This window comes from Zerene cesonia, unplaced genomic scaffold, assembly GCF_012273895.1.
Source record: "Zerene cesonia ecotype Mississippi unplaced genomic scaffold, Zerene_cesonia_1.1 Zces_u008, whole genome shotgun sequence".
Taxonomy (NCBI): Eukaryota; Metazoa; Arthropoda; class Insecta; order Lepidoptera; family Pieridae; genus Zerene; species Zerene cesonia.
The window spans coordinates 650,363-670,117 of record NW_024045138.1 but is presented as its reverse complement, the minus strand read 5'-3'; the positions used below and the strand labels follow the sequence as shown (position 1 = coordinate 670,117).

At 32.3% G+C, this 19,755-nt stretch overlaps 1 protein-coding gene across 1 annotated transcript; it reads left to right on the top strand.

Annotated features, from left to right (window-relative positions):
* Positions 1-2,002: 2,002 nt before the first annotated feature.
* LOC119839118 (venom serine protease Bi-VSP-like) lies at positions 2,003-19,749 on the top strand. The gene is made up of 9 exons (XM_038365315.1): positions 2,003-2,136; positions 6,115-6,882; positions 10,273-10,427; positions 12,055-12,268; positions 14,861-14,993; positions 16,598-16,761; positions 17,240-17,341; positions 17,606-17,790; positions 18,453-19,749. The coding sequence occupies exons 1-9, from the start codon at positions 2,067-2,069 to the stop codon at positions 18,597-18,599; spliced, it is 1,938 nt and encodes a 645-aa protein (XP_038221243.1). The 5' UTR covers positions 2,003-2,066; the 3' UTR covers positions 18,600-19,749.
* Positions 19,750-19,755: the final 6 nt, after the last annotated feature.

Here is a 19,755-nt window from a genome sequence, read left to right as displayed (position 1 = left end):
CAAAACAATAATAAATGCCTAAAAACTCCGTTTACATACAAGCCTCCCTCCCCCACCCACCCTCCAGGTTACTACGAAGCGTACGATGCACTGATTCAAAACCTTTTCGGTCATGACTGTTACTATACCAAAAAGTACCTTCATCCCTCTAAAAATCATTGTTATGACGACCACAGCTACGGGCACGAAACGCCTGTCTATGGACATGTATCCCCATCCTATTATCCTTATGGATATCCCAGCCATGGCTATGGTTACGGTCACGAATATCAAAGCAGTTCATACCCCAGTGTGCTTCTATCGGAGGGTCACCTTGGGTTCACCCGTAAGGGCCTCATAGGGAACGGTAGCATGGACTACAAAAGCAATTACGCGCCGAAACAAATGTACAATGTGAAAAGGCGGGTTAAAGTCGTCGTGAAGAACAAAGGGGAGAAGAAAAAACGATCGCAACAATTGAAAATAGGTCAGTAATTCGTTTTTTTATCTTTCAGTTTGATGTTTCTATCTTAAATGACAGGTTGGCCTCATTACACTGCCATATTATTTAGGTTATTTCGGGAAAAGTATTAATTTTTTACACGCTTTTTATTTCACCTGTATGTTTGTATGTTTGTTTGTAACCGACTTCTTTGGGCGCGATTTTGACCCACTTTAAACGGCCAGATTTCGTTCAAACTTTGTAGATTTATTGAGGACCGATGACAATACACTAATTTGATAAAATTATTCCATTTTTCAATTTGCAAAATATGATAAAAGCGTGTTTTTTAGTTTTTTTAAACTATTATAATATATTATTCTACTTTCATTGCATTATTATTTACAGACAGACGTACTTTGTGTGTGTGTTTTTCTCTTACACTACTAAACGACTAGTTTTGGCTATTAACACACGTGATGCCCTTTTTATATTTTGTAAAAGAGGAAATTCTGTAAAATATTAACAAACTACTTCAAGTATTTTTTTTTAAATCGAGTAACAGATTACATTTAAAGACAGACTGAATACTATTAATTTTTTCATTTATATGGCAACTGTTTTTATTCTTAAAGTATCGGATCTCTTAGGTTAGAACTAACTTGTCTTGATTTTCCCGCTTCGATCATTCTAACCTTGCATATTGTCAGTCTAAACTTCTGACATTACGATAGTATGTGCCTACTTAGAACTATTAAATATAATTTTATCATCAATATTCTAAATGCTTGTTTATTATATCACCGCTAAATGTAGATGTGTTAGTGACTTCAATCTCAAATGATTCCTTGATTCATATCAGTGTATTACATACTAGCTGTGCCCCGCGGTTTCACCCGCGTAAGTGCACCTTACTCTAACCGACTTTAAAAATACAGCATAAGGTGGCAATTTTTAGTCAAATGCTAAATAAATGGTTAAATGGTTTTGTTAGGAAATACCTTAGAAAAATCTAGGTTAATTATTATAAGCATCTTAACTAATTTGTGTTTGAGGTCCAGAAAGAACTGAGGGCCGGTTTCACCATTTGCTTATAATGCCCCTGATAGTTTAACGGCGTTAACTTTTTAACGATCTTTAGACGTATATTTTCGTAATTTATTTCGACTGACGAAGCTAAGCAGAACATATCCAGAGTTCGTGAAGTCGGCCTATTTTTTATGGGACCGAAGATATTTTGACATTTTGAACGCTTATTTTTGATACATACCTAACACACTTCTATGTTAATGCTTTTTTGTTTCTACAAAAAAAGTGTTACAACAATGAAAATTCGACCATGCTCTAAAAGATACTTGCTTATACGCAAAGATACCTTACCCAGTGTCTCATAAATAAAGATGAATTCAATAGAAACCTTATTGTACTTGTGATAACGCGGATGCTGTTTGCTATTCAATAAATTTGATACTGATGTGAGTATGTGACTAATTTTAAGGGAAATTCATTGAATACCAATGCAAGGGGTTTACGTTTATGACGTAATGGATTTATAAACGCCGGACAAGATAACTCGGGAGTTAAGATATTCGCGTCAGTGTTGCCGTGTCTCGCGAAGCGTGAAGTTTGACGCGCGCCGGTCAAAATGGCCCGCGAGTTTATATATTTCGTTCTCTGTGTTTGTTTTTGTGCTCAAAATGTTTTTTGTCAGTTTGGTGAGTTGATTTTATGGTACAAGATCGTTGAGTTTCTATGGTGTGTTCAGTTTATGGAGCTTATGTGTTTTTTACGTCGGAAAAACATAAAAAATTAAATTCGTAATAGACAAACATTTTAAGCGGTTTGATGGCCCATTTGAGGGTGCAAGTTATTTAAGTACGGTCTACTGCATATACATCTATAAATAATATTATGATCTTTTTATCATTGTATTTCATATAAATATATGCTATACAATAATATATCAAAATAAACATAGTAAACTCGTCATAGGTAAGCTATCGAAGGTTTATGAAATAACTGACAGAATAATACCGTAACAGTGCAGAAGAATAAATAAGGGCTATATGAATTTTTTTCCTGAAATTCTGCTACTAAAATGCAAACTAGGCTTGGCTCTTATTTTGCTGTTTTTAGTTTTTGAATTTGATCTAAATAACTTGTAAAAAAACGCTTTTAAACTAAGAAGGATTTTGGGAGTAGGTATGTGAATAAGTGAAATCAAAATGACTGTTGTGTTCGAAATTAGATTTACATTTATAATAACGTGTTTGAAAAAGAAATACATTAAAACTTACATAATTATGCAAAAATGCAATGAGCAAAAGGCCAAACCGGTTATAAAATATGAATTTTTATTCTTCTGCCGTACCCAAAACATCATTAATGCCTAAATTTATACAATTGAAATTATAAGTTATAGTAACCTATTATACTTAACTCTTTTGGATCAATAGTAGTAATTGAGTTTTAGCAATATTTCTTAATTATTTTGTACATATGCGTATGCATATACGTAATAAATCCTTCTGAACTATGAGACGATAAAATAAAGGATTTAATCGGTAAAATATTTTTAATACGCCTGATATAGTTTTTATCAAACAATACCCGAAGCCTTCCCTTTAAACTTAACTGGAAATGAGATAGTCTTAAAACAACGATTAAACCCTATCTTCAAGGTTCATTTGTGTCCTCATATTGAAATTATCTTACAATGGCACAGCAATTAGTCGTTTCGATACGTTTTATTAACACAATTACGCATTCATTTATTGTCTTTTTATATTATTTCCTTTATTAGCATATTAAATGAGCTTTTCTATGACTGATTTTATGAGTCTAGTCTATCTACTCTATAAATGACAAACTGACTTATAAAAATACTAACATCCGGCGTGCGGCTTCTTTTGCGTGATTAAAGGAAATTCCCAAAAGAATGTGAGATGCTGGCGTCATATAATATGACTGTAGACTAAATCATTCTCTAGTCGAGTATTTCGAAAGCAACAAGCAGCAACGCTACGCACCGCGTTGTTGTTGTTTGGCAAAATACGCGGGTTCGAATCCCGCCTCGTGAAACAATTATTTCTATTCTTTCAAAATTACTGATTTATAAAGCATTTCAATGCCATAAAACTAAAAATTAAGTTAATTCTATAGTCTACAAATTCTTTTCAGGCACTACACTATTACAAACATTCACAGGCACAAATAATCATACCATAAAGAAGAATACGTTATGATATGAATGAAGGATATACAAATAAACAGACATTTCATAACGTAGTTTTCGCAATAAAAAACACATTTCTAGTTTATGCACGGATATTGTTGTAATGCGTAATCTTTTACTATAGGATTATAGCTTAAATTTCAAAAAGGACAGTTATGGAAATTGATTTAAAAATTAAACATTCGCGTAAAACAATATAAATACTGAAGTACCAAACATCTAATCGGAATGTACCATGCATATAAATGAATCAGTGATAATTACTGGCAATTATGAAGTTGATGCGTGGTTCGTAAATGCTAGATACTGTTTATTAGATACCTACGTTACATACGTAGGTACCTAATTACTTACAGTATCACAGTACACACATATCTAGAGTGGTAAAAATATACTTTTGCCAACAACTTTTCTTTAAAAATAATAAAGCATTTATAGCGTCAGTTTATGTACCAGAAAAATACTACCTCAATTTGTAAATTATTTTTAATTAAATAATCAAAATAATTATCATTCAATTTCTTATTCGATTTGAAATATTAATCTAATAATTATAATTTTCGTCCTGCTGAGCTTGTATACTGTATGTCAAATGAAAAGATAATTTTTTTAATTTCACAGATCATATCAAATTGTCGACACGAATGTAACAAATATGTTTGATAAAAAACTTGGTCAGGAAATAATCTCGACCGTGACTAAACGTGGACATTAGTTATTCATTCATCGTATGTTTGTATTCTGCACAAAATCGGGTATTTTGACAGTGACATTGAACCAAAGAGTCGCTATGACTAAAATATTTATGGGATTGTTTTTTTTTTAATAATCAATTATCAAACCGCTGTAACCGTTATAAACCGTAAACAGTCATCAAACCGCTTAATAAATTTCTTGCTATATTGTATATCGTATGTAGCAAGCATACTTATGTAATAATATGTTCAAAAGTTCGATATTTATTCAAAAAATGCTAGAATATGTACATAAATCTTACATTGAATTCGTTAAGTGTGAACATGAGTTTATTATTTCTTTGCGTATAAGTAATTTCCAAACTCATAAATAAGATAGGAGTTAGTACTGATAAAAAGCTTAAGCATGTAAAAACATTCGTCGGTACATGCAAATATTCGTACGAATGTGATCGCGCGGTATTTCCGATGTACCTATCATCAACTGTCATTTATGTATATTGTACATATTTTTCTGATTTTCTATCCTTCTGTACATATTTATTTACCAATAATGGTGCAAATAAGACTAACATATATATACAAAAAATATATAATTTTCATTGCAACATTTTTTACGATAATTTTCAACTGCCAATGTCCATCTTTATATATTGAAGGTTAATTTGGGTTATTTGTATGCAACCAAATGACGTAAGGTATTGGTCTTAAGTTGATTTGCCAAGCAGCTAGTAAACATTGTAAATTGTTTGCAATTAAATATTAAAATCTATTCTGAAATATTTCGACCTTTACGTAAAAAATCCCGAGTCCCATTAAACGGAAAATATTGAAAAATCACTCTTAAGGACAAAGTTTATATGTTATAATGGCACGTAAAGATTTTATAGAATAAACTTATTATTATAATATAACTCTTATCAGAATTATGTTGGATAAGTTTAAGGTCACCAAATGTTTACATAGCGTATTGAGAATGAGTTTTACGTTTGGGAGATTAAATGCTGAATTAGATTTAAACAGTTCCTAATTGTAATAGTTTGTTTTTAAAAAAGAATTAAAATCGGTCCAAGTACACGAGACATATTTTAATTGGAATAATTATAATAAAAACGATTAGAATTAACTCGTTTATTGTATATCTTGGTGTGAATCTAAACAACTTGTTATTAAATTATATTAACTAGCGGTCCGCCCCGACTTAGCTCGTGGTTCACATATAGCCAGTCACTCAATGAAGATACAGCTTTCTTATTAGAAACAACCACCATTGTGAAAGAATTTTTGCAAGCGATCCAGTAGTTTTTGTGTGAAAACATTAGAAACATACATCCAAAAACACAAATGTTTTCTCTATATAAAATTAGTTTCAAAACGTAAGAATTTTTCGACTGTTCTTCATACAATTATTAAGAAGCTTGAAGACTATTATATACGTAGGTACATAAGTATTAGTAGGATATAAAAAAGTAGTTAGGATATTAAAGTGGTAAAGCAGTTTCGCTATAATATTGATGTATTGAAGTTTTAACACATTAGTTACTTAATAACTAATGTAAACTCCAACACACACATACAACCTGTTAATTATACCAAATAATAATAAAAGGAAAATATGTAGAATTTCAATAATCTAAAAAACGTTTTGTTTGTATGTGTTTATTGTATGGTTGAGAAATAAATATATTCTTATTTAATCTAAAACTCCACCAGTTAAAATTTACATTGCCATAACTTTTTTTAATATTATTTATTTTATGTAGGTTTCTTCCCCAATGAACGTCATCAGCAGCAGCCGTTTTTCCAGCAATTCCCCAACCCGAGAAGAATTAGCCAACAGATAAGTTCCTTACTACATTTACAGCGTGAAAATCCAAGCAGCAACCCAGAATACATATATCCCTTCACTAATCGACCCATAAGTAATCAATATGACGACGCTTACCGCCGACGTCCAAACAGAGTGAGATTTCCAAATCAAAACACTGAAATACCACAAGACTATGTTAATTTAGACAACGATAGAGTAACAGAGAACTACCTGAACAATCAAGGTAATCCCAACTTTATACAAACAAATGGAGAAAGTCAAGCAGAAAATCCTGTAAGAGACAACAATAACAATGCCAATTCGAATGGGTTGAGTTTTGAAGACTTCATCACTGGCATGAATTCTAACAAACCATCGTTTGGAGACTCCCTATCCAACAATGTTAAAGATATGAACAATGAAAGTAATGGAGCAGATTCTAATGTAAATACCGATTTGAATACGGAAAAACCTGAAACTGATAGAACACCAGAGCCTGCAATTATTTCAAGTGAATTACCGATACCTACTGCAGCAGCATACGATGCAAATACAAATGCACCATTTAACGAAGAGAACGTTAAGCCGGATAGTGTTTTGGGCGGAATAAACGAGTCTTCTTTTGGCGATAGAGCTGGTGAAATAAGCAGTACACCTCGTGCAATACTGACGCCAGTACCACCGTCGCAATCGAGGGATAACGTGGGATTCTCGGCTTTTAGTAAATATACTTATTTTTAATATTTAACGGTAAATTAACTGTAAATGTGATAATAGCATGTTGGGTTCTGCAAGCATTGTATCATTTTGATTGATTAATACGGAAATTAATTCCATTTACTTCGTAGTTGATTACATTTCTGAAGCATGAAATTGGTTATTAATAAGAAATATAATTGCTGAGTTACTAAAATACAATTTTAACGAATTTAATATGGAGTAGGATTTTGGAGTAGGAGTATGGAGTAGTTTGGAAAAGTATGGTCGCCATCTCGTCTTAGTGACATAATATGTCAAAAACATATGTGTTAGAATCTATAGTATTGATTTATCATTAAAAAGCCGAAACCACCTGTAACACCAGCAGAGTTTATGGACGGTGTTGACCATTTATCATCAGGTGGTCTATCGGCTCTTGCGCTACCAAAAAAATTGAATAATATGCAATGTTCGTGACTTTAATATCTTGCATTTTTATAATGACCGGATATTATCGAGGTGAATGACCATTACTAAGAAGATACAAGTTTTAATACTGCCAGGTTAATACTACTAAGTGTCGTTGAGCTCAGAGAAAACCCTCAAAAATGTTTCAAGTTTTAGGGAAATTAAATGAAACGAATCTAGAATAAAGGGAAGGTGCTTTTAATAATTTTGACTTTCTTCAATGGGTTACAGAATAAGCTTAGAATGTTATTTCACAGATCTGTCTTATATTTTGTATTTATGTTGTTGTTTTGTTTACACATGTGTTGTAACTTTCCGCAGCTCTTTTACATTCAATTTATCATTTTTATACAAATCTTCCTACTATAATAATTACTAAATAATTATTAATCTTCCATGCTTGTTACTTATACGTTATAAACTATTAACTCCACATCTCACTGCAATTAACAACCATGTTATATAAATTTAGTACTAATAAAATATGATCATCATCATCAGTCCATATATGTTCCCACTCCTGGGACACAGGCCTCCTATGAAGTTATTCACATAAAAGTTATTAACAAATTACAGTGATGTCATACGAAATACGCGCTACCATATTAAATGTACAACACTATGCTACAAATGTACTAGGCTAACCTAGTTACTGTGGAATCATATGCCATATAAGGTTCTTAAATTCACCGTTTGCTTCTTAATTAACATCGAATGAACACAGCCATGACGTCGTCAAATACTAAGAAAAACTTATTTGAACATATTTGCGCGAGATAATTTATTGCTTCAAGCAAAAAGTAATGAAGTCCATCTTCTGTCTCTTTCGCTTTCAAGTTATTTGGAATAAGAAAGAGAGAAACGGTAGCTTTATGTAAGCTACCGTTTCTACAAAACCGAGAAAGATTTTTTTAATTGTCGACGAAAATAATAATGTTAATACAATTTGTGATTAATCATAATTTAATCGAATATTTAGGTCTTTTAGCTATTCGATATTTGCAATATTCAAATAAATAACTATGCAAAAAAAAGTATTTTCTCTTATAGTGAGATAAATTTTATACTCGTAAGTAACTTTTGCAACTAAGATTTTAAATTCTAATTCTATATCAAGAAAGTCAAACACAATTCCTACCCGTCACTTTCCCTATTTATAAAAAGGATATCCACAAATAATGTGACCCTTTACACTACGAAGTTCATATAATCTAGCATTAAACCTCCTACCATTGTAACAACATCCAAAAACACATTCATTCCTTACTCTTCGAGTCGATAAATATACTCGAAGGCCGTGTAGTGGTCACGTCAGGTCAAACACTATTTACATAGTAACGAGCGAAGCACGAGAGTAAAATGTTAGAATCGACAAAATTGTTATAGGTATTATTAACTATTAGAATTCGATTTGCACAAAATTGTTTTCATCATATTATTAAATGATTGAACTTATAAATAACTAGTAACTAATAAAATCAAAGCAATGCTGGACAATATTGCTTGATTTTCTAAATTTGTTTTCTAGATTTTATTTCTTTTCATTTAATTTGTAAAAATAGACATTATTGATTTCAATTTACGATGTTTGTCTATTTTTATAAATTCATAGCGATTATTATAAATACTCTTGATACCACATACACACCATAATAATCTTATATAATACCTGTGTGTCTGTTCAATATATCGAATAATGTTAAGTAATTTCCATCAGTAGTTCCAATTGAATGCTTCCTTTTTTTACTTCATACTATGCATTTTTAGTCCTAATGGTATTTTCTTTGTAGTAATGTTAATAAACACTGGTAGAATAGGATTTCCCTATAAAGTATAAACAAATTCTTTGTAACTATCTGATTTATCTGTGAAATCATCACACGGATGAAGCATTGTGTGCTGAATTTAACGATGCATCTTGATGGAACTGCGGTGCATACGTAATTTGTCTGCTTTTAAATCAATTTTAACCAACGGCACTTAAATATATACGTGTAATTGTTCATGATAAAGGACTAACCGATTTTGAAACCAGAAATTAAGTGTATACTCAAACTCAAACATTTATTTATAATAAGTTTAACCTCAGATAATAAGACTAAACAGGTTTTAACATTTACCACCAATAAAAACACTATTAACGTGTTATATTCATTAATTTACTATATGATCATAATTTTAAACCCCGCGAAGAAATAAAGTTTTATGTATATTTGTGTATGTAAGTCGTTAATTCGACTGGCAATACACAAATATACATATTTAAAAATCGTGATAATATTAAAAAAACATTTATTTCTTTGATCTCTCTTCTCACTACACCTTTTCTTTCTTTTCATCCATGTATTTCTTTTGTTCATGTTTGTCTCTTATATTTTATTGCTTAATTCTTGTTTTTAAATAAAAATATATTAATTTAATTGCTACACTTGACATAATTTTTCACACATTTACATCGATATGGGGATAATTTGAATATCTTATAATTAGTCCTAATGACTGCGTATATCTAACATAGCATGTCGAATCCATTTAACAAATATCATGAAAAAATTACAAAAAATGTGAAAATTAATGTATAATACAGGTGCTAATATTAATAAGTAGATAGTATTAACTTATATTAATATTTAATAATATCAAAGACAAATTTATTTTCACTGGTACTGTCGTTTTTTTTTAAATGAAGATCCAGCTTGTATGAAATTTATTACAGAGAAATATATTATTTACCTAAAAATAAAATAAGATTTTATATTAGATTTTGTATAAAAATATGATGTTAATTCCATTGTAGGTACCTTGTTCAAATGATGCAACATTTTACAATCTAGGAGGATTTTTCCTAAATAAATTAAATTGAATAACATTCCATCAGCGCCAGAGTGCGGTGCAGCTAAATGTTACGATATACACCAACGTCAAAGCTGTTGTTTGCTTCCAGGAGAGAGGTGTACCACAGTGGAGGGCGGTTCCGGATCATGCATCAGCATAAAAGCCTGCGAACCGTTCGTGAAGTTGTTGCAGACACCCAAAAACAGCAGAGTTGTGGATATCTTGAGACGATCGCAATGCGGTTTCGAAAATGACATCCCCAAGGTACCTAGAACATTTATAAGAACTGATCACCTAAAGGACGATAGTTGACTAGAATAACGTTTATTTTTATAGTAAGGAACATATAAACTGAAACTCTAACATTGATAGACGACTTGATTGATAGACTAGACTTTGTTTAGAAGCGCGTTTGAATCGTCATAATACAGAAAAAGAACACCATACGTAACATGAATTAATTGAAATAATGTTATATAATAGCGGTTTATTTAAATTTTTATATACCTAGTTAAAATAATTAAGTTAAGGAAGAGCACTCGTTCTGACACAGGTTTTTTCTTAAACTTATTTTGTAAAATTGGAAATGAAATAATCTGTTTTTTTTTTTATCATTAAATATTTCGAAGGGTTTATTATTACTTCTCATCATATCATATCAACGCGCGGTCTGTCTATTTTGAATAGGTATAAATAAAAATCATGTATAAGAATTTGACATCCACATTTTGAGCTTCAGATCCACATTTCTTGCTTTTTATTAAAGCCAATTTAAAAAAGAGTCCATTAGTTTTATTTTAGCCTAAACAGGACCTTGTAAAATTAATACGAAATTTACATATCACTAGCGTGTAGATCTTTTTTAATTCATTAAAAATCGTTAAGGCAACGTCATTATGTTTGCAAATTAATAAATCGTCTAATAAAACAGCGCTAATGGTCAATGGTCATCGTCTTCAAATGTTTTCCTTTGAATGTCAAGGTCAATTGCTCTTAGATACACGCGTATACCTTGCTTTTAATATTTATATACAAATCTTGAGGATGTTAGACAAAATTCCGATATTATTTAGTAATTACCTACGATATTTTTTGTTTTCAAAAGCGGTCGATCGGGTTTGTATGAAATGAGACGCACTAAATAGATTTTAGTCTAGATTTGCAAATAATTTTATTCTCCGGGTGAAATACTAGTTACGTGAGAATTCGCTGACTAAACCTAGTTCAAATAATCACTATGATATTTTTATATAGATAAATAGAAATGATTAAAATATATGTTCATTTAATTTAATTCGTCGTATCGTAATCATAATATTTTATGTCTGTAGTCTGTTTGATGGACCCATAAAATTAATCTCGATAGATTATAGCAGGTTATTAAGTTGTTATAAACTTTGATTTGAAGTTGGATACAAAGAAAAAACAAATTGCAGAAGATTTTGATAAAACAAACATACATGTTCCTTTAGATTCTTGAAATTTACTTTTTAACACGGTTTTATTTGAAAGAAAGAAATAAACATTTATTTGACCCCACGAAATTACAATTTAAACAAAACAATAAAATTAAGACACAATACAACACTGAAAGCACAATAAATACACAAGAAAACAATTAAAACAAAGAAAAAAATGAACTTAAAACGTGAAACAAAAGTGGAGCCAAATTCAAACAAACTTAACTATTACCTACTAGGTATAACCTAAAATGATTAAACTCAATTTCAATCACTTAAAATTATTTTATCAATATAAAAAATGGAAATTTTAAACGATAATAATAAAAAAATTGGAAACCACACCCTAAGATGTAAACCCGACTTTAGGCGAATTGTTATCAACTCTTTGAGTCAAACAAAAAATTAACAATGCATATCTCAATCTATAGGTTTGCTGTCCCCTTCCCGGTATACCCAACACACCACCAACCGCTCCCCCCACCACAGCACCACCTCCACCCGTGACGTCAACGGAAGCTGCGTCAGGAAAGTCGGCGATGACGTCGGACGTGGCGGCCATCACTGCATTACCTGAACCACCGGTATGCGGTGTCAGCAATGCGTCTTTCAGTCGCGTCGTGAATGGGATACCAGCTAAACTTGGTGAGTTACGAGAACACAATTGGTTAAGTCGTGTTATTTGTACCTTCAGAATATCGCACTGTGAATGGCTGGCCTAAAAAATTTGCTTAGTAAATATTACGTTCTTCTAAACTTATTTGAAGTAATAAATTATAAGAAAAAAAATTCTTGTGAAGTATTAAGTTTAATGATAATATGTGAAATCTACAAGTTGGCATTTGGTCAGCGTGATGGATTAATGTTTACTCTCTTAACAACAATCTTAAGGGTTACTCCTGAAGGAACAAATATGAACTAATTTTTAAATGTATGAACTATTTATAGGAACATTTACATGGCAATGATAATTGAACACCGCGGAAAGAAGTCTATGTCACTTTCTAGCCCCCTAAATCTTACCAGAAACAGAAATCATGTCATAAAGTCGCTCCATTGCGAAGAAGGAAAAACAATTTAGACAAACATACAAACTTTTTTATTTATAATATTAGTTAGCATAATTTACGAAATTGAACTAATTGATTATTAAAATTTAGTATTCAATCGGGAGTATTTAAACATTTAAAATAATAACACTATAATTTATAAAGGTGATTCATATTTCATCTCCTTATGATGAGTAAATGAGTGTCATTAAAAATAATACATAAATAACGACATGATTGCTGGCTATTAGTCGTATTTACTTACTTGTGTTTTGAGTTGAGTGTCCATTAAACACTGCGTAATGCACATACGAATATAATACATAACATAATATTGACTGAGACACTTATCTCGCGAATACATGGTAGGTTATCATGTTGCATCGAAGCTTGTGACCGGTTGTGCAGCTTCTAGATAAGTTCTGTTTAGTATTTGTCAATTAATATTTAAAAGAAAGTGTCAATAAGCTATGAGAAATTATTAGCAATCCTATTTTTTCCAACGATTTCCAAATGTTGCATGTCACAACCGTATCGATTCAAGTCTGATATTTGAGTCTATTTCCACATATACTGGACAGTGGCGGAGTCCCTATTTATTGGCTGGAGCTATTAATTAAAAGAAGAAGAAGGAAGAGGTGAAACGGCACATAGCATTGCAATGGAATTTTGTTGTTAATTATAAACCATACATCATAAATAATATTTTCTTGTCATACTCGAGTATTATACTACGAATTATGTAATAAATCATACCTTTTATTCAATAAGTCATTTATGAATCTGTCCTAACGTAGTTATTTTCTATAATTATACATAACTGTTGAAGCGATTGTATTTGAAGTTGTATTTGTTATTGTAACTTTAATTTCGCGCTATAAACTTTACACTTCTGAGAGTTCGCCTGAAATGCTCGTAGACTTGACGTCTGTCGGATCAGAAGTTTAGTAATGAGTTATAAACTGATACGGAGTGGAACATGGCTTCATTAATGAGATATCCGATACGGTCATTAGATAATTAAACATACTACAAGCCCTACATACATAGCATAGGTGACTGACTGATGTAACAACGTAGAGGCCAAACTACCTTGAACCGATCGCGCAAAGATAGACTGAAGATAGATGTAGGCATCCTCTAATAAAGTATTTTGATAAATTCTTCTCCCGAGATGATAGAATATAGGATGGAAGTTTGTAACATGAAAAATGATATTACTCCACGCGGGTTAAGCTGCGGACAAAAGTTAGATTTTCTAGTAGAAATGATAATATTCTGGCACAGAGAACAACATTGACACGGTCAATAAGCACTACGCAAAATTTTAGTATTAGGGGAAATCCCAAAACATACGTATTCTATTGAAGAGCTTAAAAATATATCGAGAAATAATATCGTCAAAAACTTTTCAATTTCGGGTATTCCCCTGATCACATTAATCAATTATTATAAGTAATTTTCGCGTCTTAATTTTTTTATATTTCATTCATGTGATATCGAGGTAATTGAAAACTATAAGCGTATGTAATTAATTTCTTCTGAAACAAAATAAAATAGAAGACTCCACCACAATTTATTTTTCTACCATAACAGGCTTAGCTATTATAAAATTGTTTGGATGAAAATTTTCCTGTTTGTATGCTTCTATAATTATTTGTAAAATTCCATCGTCATTAAATCGATAATTTCATTGCTTTGTGCTGTGAAACAGGCATGAAATCTTTATTCCAGGCCATATTTGCGTACCAAATTTAGATGAAGTCAATTTTTTGCATGTAACTAACGCATTTTACGCTTTCGAATCGTAATTTTAATAGAATTATTGACTACAAGTCAGAAAGCAGTGTCAACAGAGTCAGCAAGCATCATCTAGAGTATCACAGAGATTTTATCTCATACCTGTGATACTCGATAAAGATGACGCTTACTAATTGTAAATCTATTTAAAATCAGTCAAGTAATGTTAGTTTATCGTACCAATCAAACATATCGCTTTTTTCCATCCTTCTCTGGGAGGTCTGTGTTTTTTTGTTTGGAATTTGATAAATCTTTTTTATTTGAACGCTGGTACAGGCCCTCTGGTCCATTTAAGTTGGATCTAGTTCTAACAATTTTAAGGCTCTTTAGTTTTATGTTGAAAGTGGCTATTGTAATGTCAATTTATAATTTGGACTCTTTTCCCCAGGTGACTTCCCATGGATGGCGCTCCTGGGTTACAGAAGTCGCGGCGCTACAAGTTGGAAGTGCGGAGGGTCTCTCATCACCTCGCACCACGTGCTTACTGCCGCTCATTGCATCCATAACAGGGAAAATGAATTGTGAGTGACTAGTGACCGTAAAAGAGTCTATAATTTCAAAATGTATAATACTCCCGTAAAATCAAACAGCTGAAGAGCTGTATACATGAGCGAAGCATACGTGAACTGGTTTCGAATGTTCTGTGTCTGAATGTGTGGCATTTAATTCGTCAACAAAGTGATCCGTACAGCGTTCCTGATATTCAAGATAGCAACAGCCTAGCTTGAATCTGTACCTTGTAAAGTAACCCTACTGTTCTCATACTAACAATATTGTATGGTTTTGCTAATAAAGATTTTTATTATTATTATTTAGGCTATAATTTGCATCAAGCTTCGACCGATGTAAGTGGCGTGAATGAAACATTTTTCAAGAGAAATAATGTTCCTTCTGATAGCCTTCATAATAAATAATAAATACAACACCTTGATTATTGTGCAACTAAATATACTAGCCATTCAAAAAAAAAACTGGTGTATTTCATTCAGGTGGATAACCAAAACCCACACAACATCCGCATATTAAATGTTACGACATCACAATTTGTAGGATTATAATATATGATGATAATGGAGGCAATAAATAATCACAGTATCGCGAAGTAATGATACGGACAATTAGCCTCGCGCATAAGTGTGGGTTTGTTTACTACACTTTGTAGTATATCCAGTCGATTATAGGAAATACTAGGATTATAATATTACAATATATACACACAGTTAAAAAAAAACGTGGTAATGGCGGACAACTAAATTGCCTCACTTGCTCTTATACTCTTACTAGCTGTGGCCCGCGGTTTCACCCGCGAAAGTCTGTATTCCGTAGGAATATCGGGATCAAAAGGTGCCTATGTGGTATTTCGGTTGCCCAGCTATCTACGTACTAAATTTCATTGCAATCGGTTTAGGAGTTTTTGTGTGAAAGAGTAACAAGCATACATAAATCATACAAAAACTTTCGCATTTTTAATAATACTAGGACAGGATACAAAGTATACGCAAGGAAATTTATTAAATTCTGGCAATGCTTATCTGTATAATAAGATAAACTGATGAAATTGTATTATCGCCCATCCTTCATGAGTATGCAAAGTTTGAATAAAATTCGTCATGTCGTTTAAAATTGGTCAAAATCGAATCTAAAGGAGTCACTTGCGTTCAAACATACTGGTGAAGGTAATAAAAGCAGGTTAAAAAGCGTGACGGTCTGTGTGATAAGTGTGTATGAGAGTTAGTACATAGGGAAATAACTAAAAAGTTGCTATGTATAAAGTAAAAGAAGCCTATAGCCTAGCCAAAAAAAAACAGTGTATCTGTATGTAATTTGATAAAGATACGGATTATACTCTAGATTTTAGCATAGGTACGACGCGAGTAAAACCGCGTGCTCTAACTTACTATGTATATATTATCTTAACAATGGATATCCGCTCACATTTTACATTTGCCAATACGATAGCCCATCATAAACTGTTTATTTCGTCCCACAGACTATTTGAATTTTGAATCTGTTGTAACAACACAAAATCTTTGAAAGCGTACATTAGTTCAGGAAATTCAAAGAGACAATTGAAAGAAAAATATCTTAACCATCTTCTTATCACTATATGTATGTTCTCTTATAGGTACGTAGTGCGTCTAGGCGAGCTGGATCTAGCTAGAGAGGATGACGGAGCGACTCCAGTTGATGTCCTCATCAAAAGCCTTATCAAGCACGAGCTATATGACCCCCAGGCTTTTACCGATGATATTGGAATTCTGGTCTTGGAGAAGGACGTATCGTTTTCAAGTAAGTTTCAATTGTTTCATTTTTCAGATCTAACAGTTATTTGAAAAAAATATACTTTGAATATGTTGTTCATATGAAGATTTAAATTATTACTTCTGAGCTGGTGGTTCGCCCGATGATAAACCAACGCCCCTGATCATTGCTTTTGCGAGTGCTTTTAAGGGAAAGGGATAAAAGGAAAGGACTGACTGAGAAAAGAAGGATAGGACTAGGAAGGATCAGGAAAAGGGAACGGGACTCCGGCTGCTACATTCACCACAGGAAACACAATAATATTCTACCATTTCATGCCCGTATTCTATGAGGATAATCTGCCCCGATGCAAGATAGCCCATTTCGTGACGAAGCGTGCACAACTCCCATATTCAATATGATTGCATATAAAAGGCCATAGAATTTAATAAAATAAATGAAAGTAACATTTTTATCTATGAACCTCATATAAACCCATTGTAAATACTAACGTTTAATGTTTCAGGTCTAATCCGACCGATCTGCATCCCGCAAGACGAAAAACTCCGCTCTCAAACGTATGAGAAGTACAATCCTCTCATAGCTGGCTGGGGAGATGTGGCTTACCGTATGTTCATTTGTGTATAAACAGTACAATAATAAATATAGATTAAGAACAAACTAAACACACGCTATAATGATAGACGAAACTAAATTTTCTCATACATATACTATTAAATCCTGACATATAGCTTTGTCATTATCGATGATATAGACATATTTTAAGTTTTTTAATTCAAATCAACCTAGGTGAACCTGAAATGAATATTATCAATAATAGAAGTCATTCTAAATAAAGATCATCGCTAAAACAAATACCCATAATGTACAGGCGGTCCCAAAGCCAGCCACCTGCAAGTGGCGCAGTTGCCCGTGGTAACGAACGCGGCGTGCGCAAGCGCATACAGCATGTACAAGCAGCAGGTGATCGACGCGCGGGTGCTGTGCGCCGGCCACAAGGACGGCCGGATGGACGCCTGCCAAGGGGACAGCGGCGGACCCCTCATGCAGCCTATCGTGAGTGCCTTGCTTTCCTAGTCCTAGTCCGAGTCTTAAAAAATTATGACTGTGACATAATTTGTTAATGCAAATAGAAATAAATCTCCGAATTTGTGTGAAAAAGCAGCGTCTATATATTATCAGTTATGCTATCCCACAATCCATAAATAATTCAGTTATATTTCTTCTGAGAAACTATGACAGTTTAAGGCTTGGACTTTTCCTTTTAGCTCGGCTCCTTAATAATGTATAGATGAGTAAACAACCAAAAATTATAAAATATTAAATAACAAAAGTTTCACAATTAAAGTTGAAAGCTTTTCGAATTGTCATAAAGCACCACTTTGAACTTTTTCAACTAATTTTTAACTTTTTCACTTTTCAACACCATTTTAGAGGTAGCAACCAGCAAAAAGTGTTGCTTAGTTCCATAACATTTATATGTCATGGAACCTTGGATAAAATGTCATGGTCCTTGAAGAATAATGAAATTGATTCCTTAATTTCATTATTCTTCAAGGACAGACATCCCCTTCACTTAAGTGGCTCGACGGAACACTTAAAAAAAAAGGTAGACAGACGTAGTTACCTTCACATCAGGTTACTTTAATACGAGTACTACTTAAATCATTGTATTATTATCATTGTGTACTTATTGAAATCATTGTATTATCTTCCAGTGGAACCCTCAAACGTACACCACTTTCTTCTTTCAAATCGGTGTAGTATCATACGGGAAGAAGTGCGCTGAACCTGGTTTCCCGGGCGTATACTCAAGGGTCACCCATTTCGTGCCGTGGATACAACAGAACGTCATTGGATCATAAGAGATTTAATTGATAGTGCTTATTTATCAGTCGCTTATTATTTATGTTTGGATAGATTTGTCTTTTAACTTTTAAACATAGTATGGGTAAGGAGAAAAATTGTTTATCAAACACACAAACTGGTTGAAAGCTTCAACAAACGCAAAAAGAGAAAAACATTGAAGTCCATAAACGATTAACGTTTTTACCCACTTAAATAAGGAGGAAGAGGTTCTCAAATTGCAAATTTTGACTTCAAATAATTGTTGATGGCTGAAGGACATTAAAAAAAATGTTCTCCTTAACCATACACTTGATAATGATAATAATGTAAGCCTACAGTTGTCTGATCATTTCTTGATCATTTCAAGACGTGAGAACGACGCCTAAAATGAATTATGAGAAAGTCTAGAATCAATATTATCGCACATCATTCTACATAAATTGCTCCATTTCCATGTATTACACTGGACATATAAAACATAAATTCACAAATACTCCTATAAATATTAGAAATTATAGTTATATCTAATATCATCATCATCATCATTAACATCCTATACATGTTCCCACTGCTGGGACACAGGCCTCCTATGAGGGTGCTATATAAGTATCTAGTATAGTATTATGTTATCTGTGGTTGTATTAATACTAATAGCATTAGATAAATGCATCTACGATCTATCATTATTGTTAATTTATTTTATTATATTGCACGGATAGCGACTAAATAGTTATCTTAATCGTAAATGGGATAGTATTTTTCATAGTACGATTTCGTTTCGACCCCAAATTACTGTAATTGTTATTATAATATTTTTGTGAATTACTTAACTTTGAATGACGAGTTTAGTCGTCTATACAGTAATATTTAAATTTCTCATTATTGTAATAAACAATGCAGATAATAAATAAAAAATCGTGTTATCGTAATAAAAAAGCACACTGTCAAACAAATTGTCTGCAAAGCTCAGCTTATGTCTCACAGGCTGTACATACAGCCTGTGAGACATAAGCTGAGCTAAAAAAATGTCTACCTAATACATATTAGGTAGACATTTTTATATTTTAAGTGTTTACGATCATTGAGTGTAACGTATTTAGATAATATTACATATTTAGATTATGTATCTATAATAGCAATAATAAAAAACAAGTATACAAGTTTACTCTCTAT

Excerpts from the sequence above, each read along its gene's own strand:
- LOC119839118 (XM_038365315.1), top strand. The coding sequence starts at position 2,067 with ATGGCCCGCGAGTTTATATATTTCGTTCTCTGTGTTTGTTTTTGTGCT. Across the intron at positions 6,883-10,272 it reads CGTGGGATTCTCGGCTTTTA|GAGAGAGGTGTACCACAGTG; the intron begins GTAAATATACTT and ends GTTTGCTTCCAG. Across the intron at positions 17,342-17,605 it reads CTGGGGAGATGTGGCTTACC|GCGGTCCCAAAGCCAGCCAC; the intron begins GTATGTTCATTT and ends CATAATGTACAG.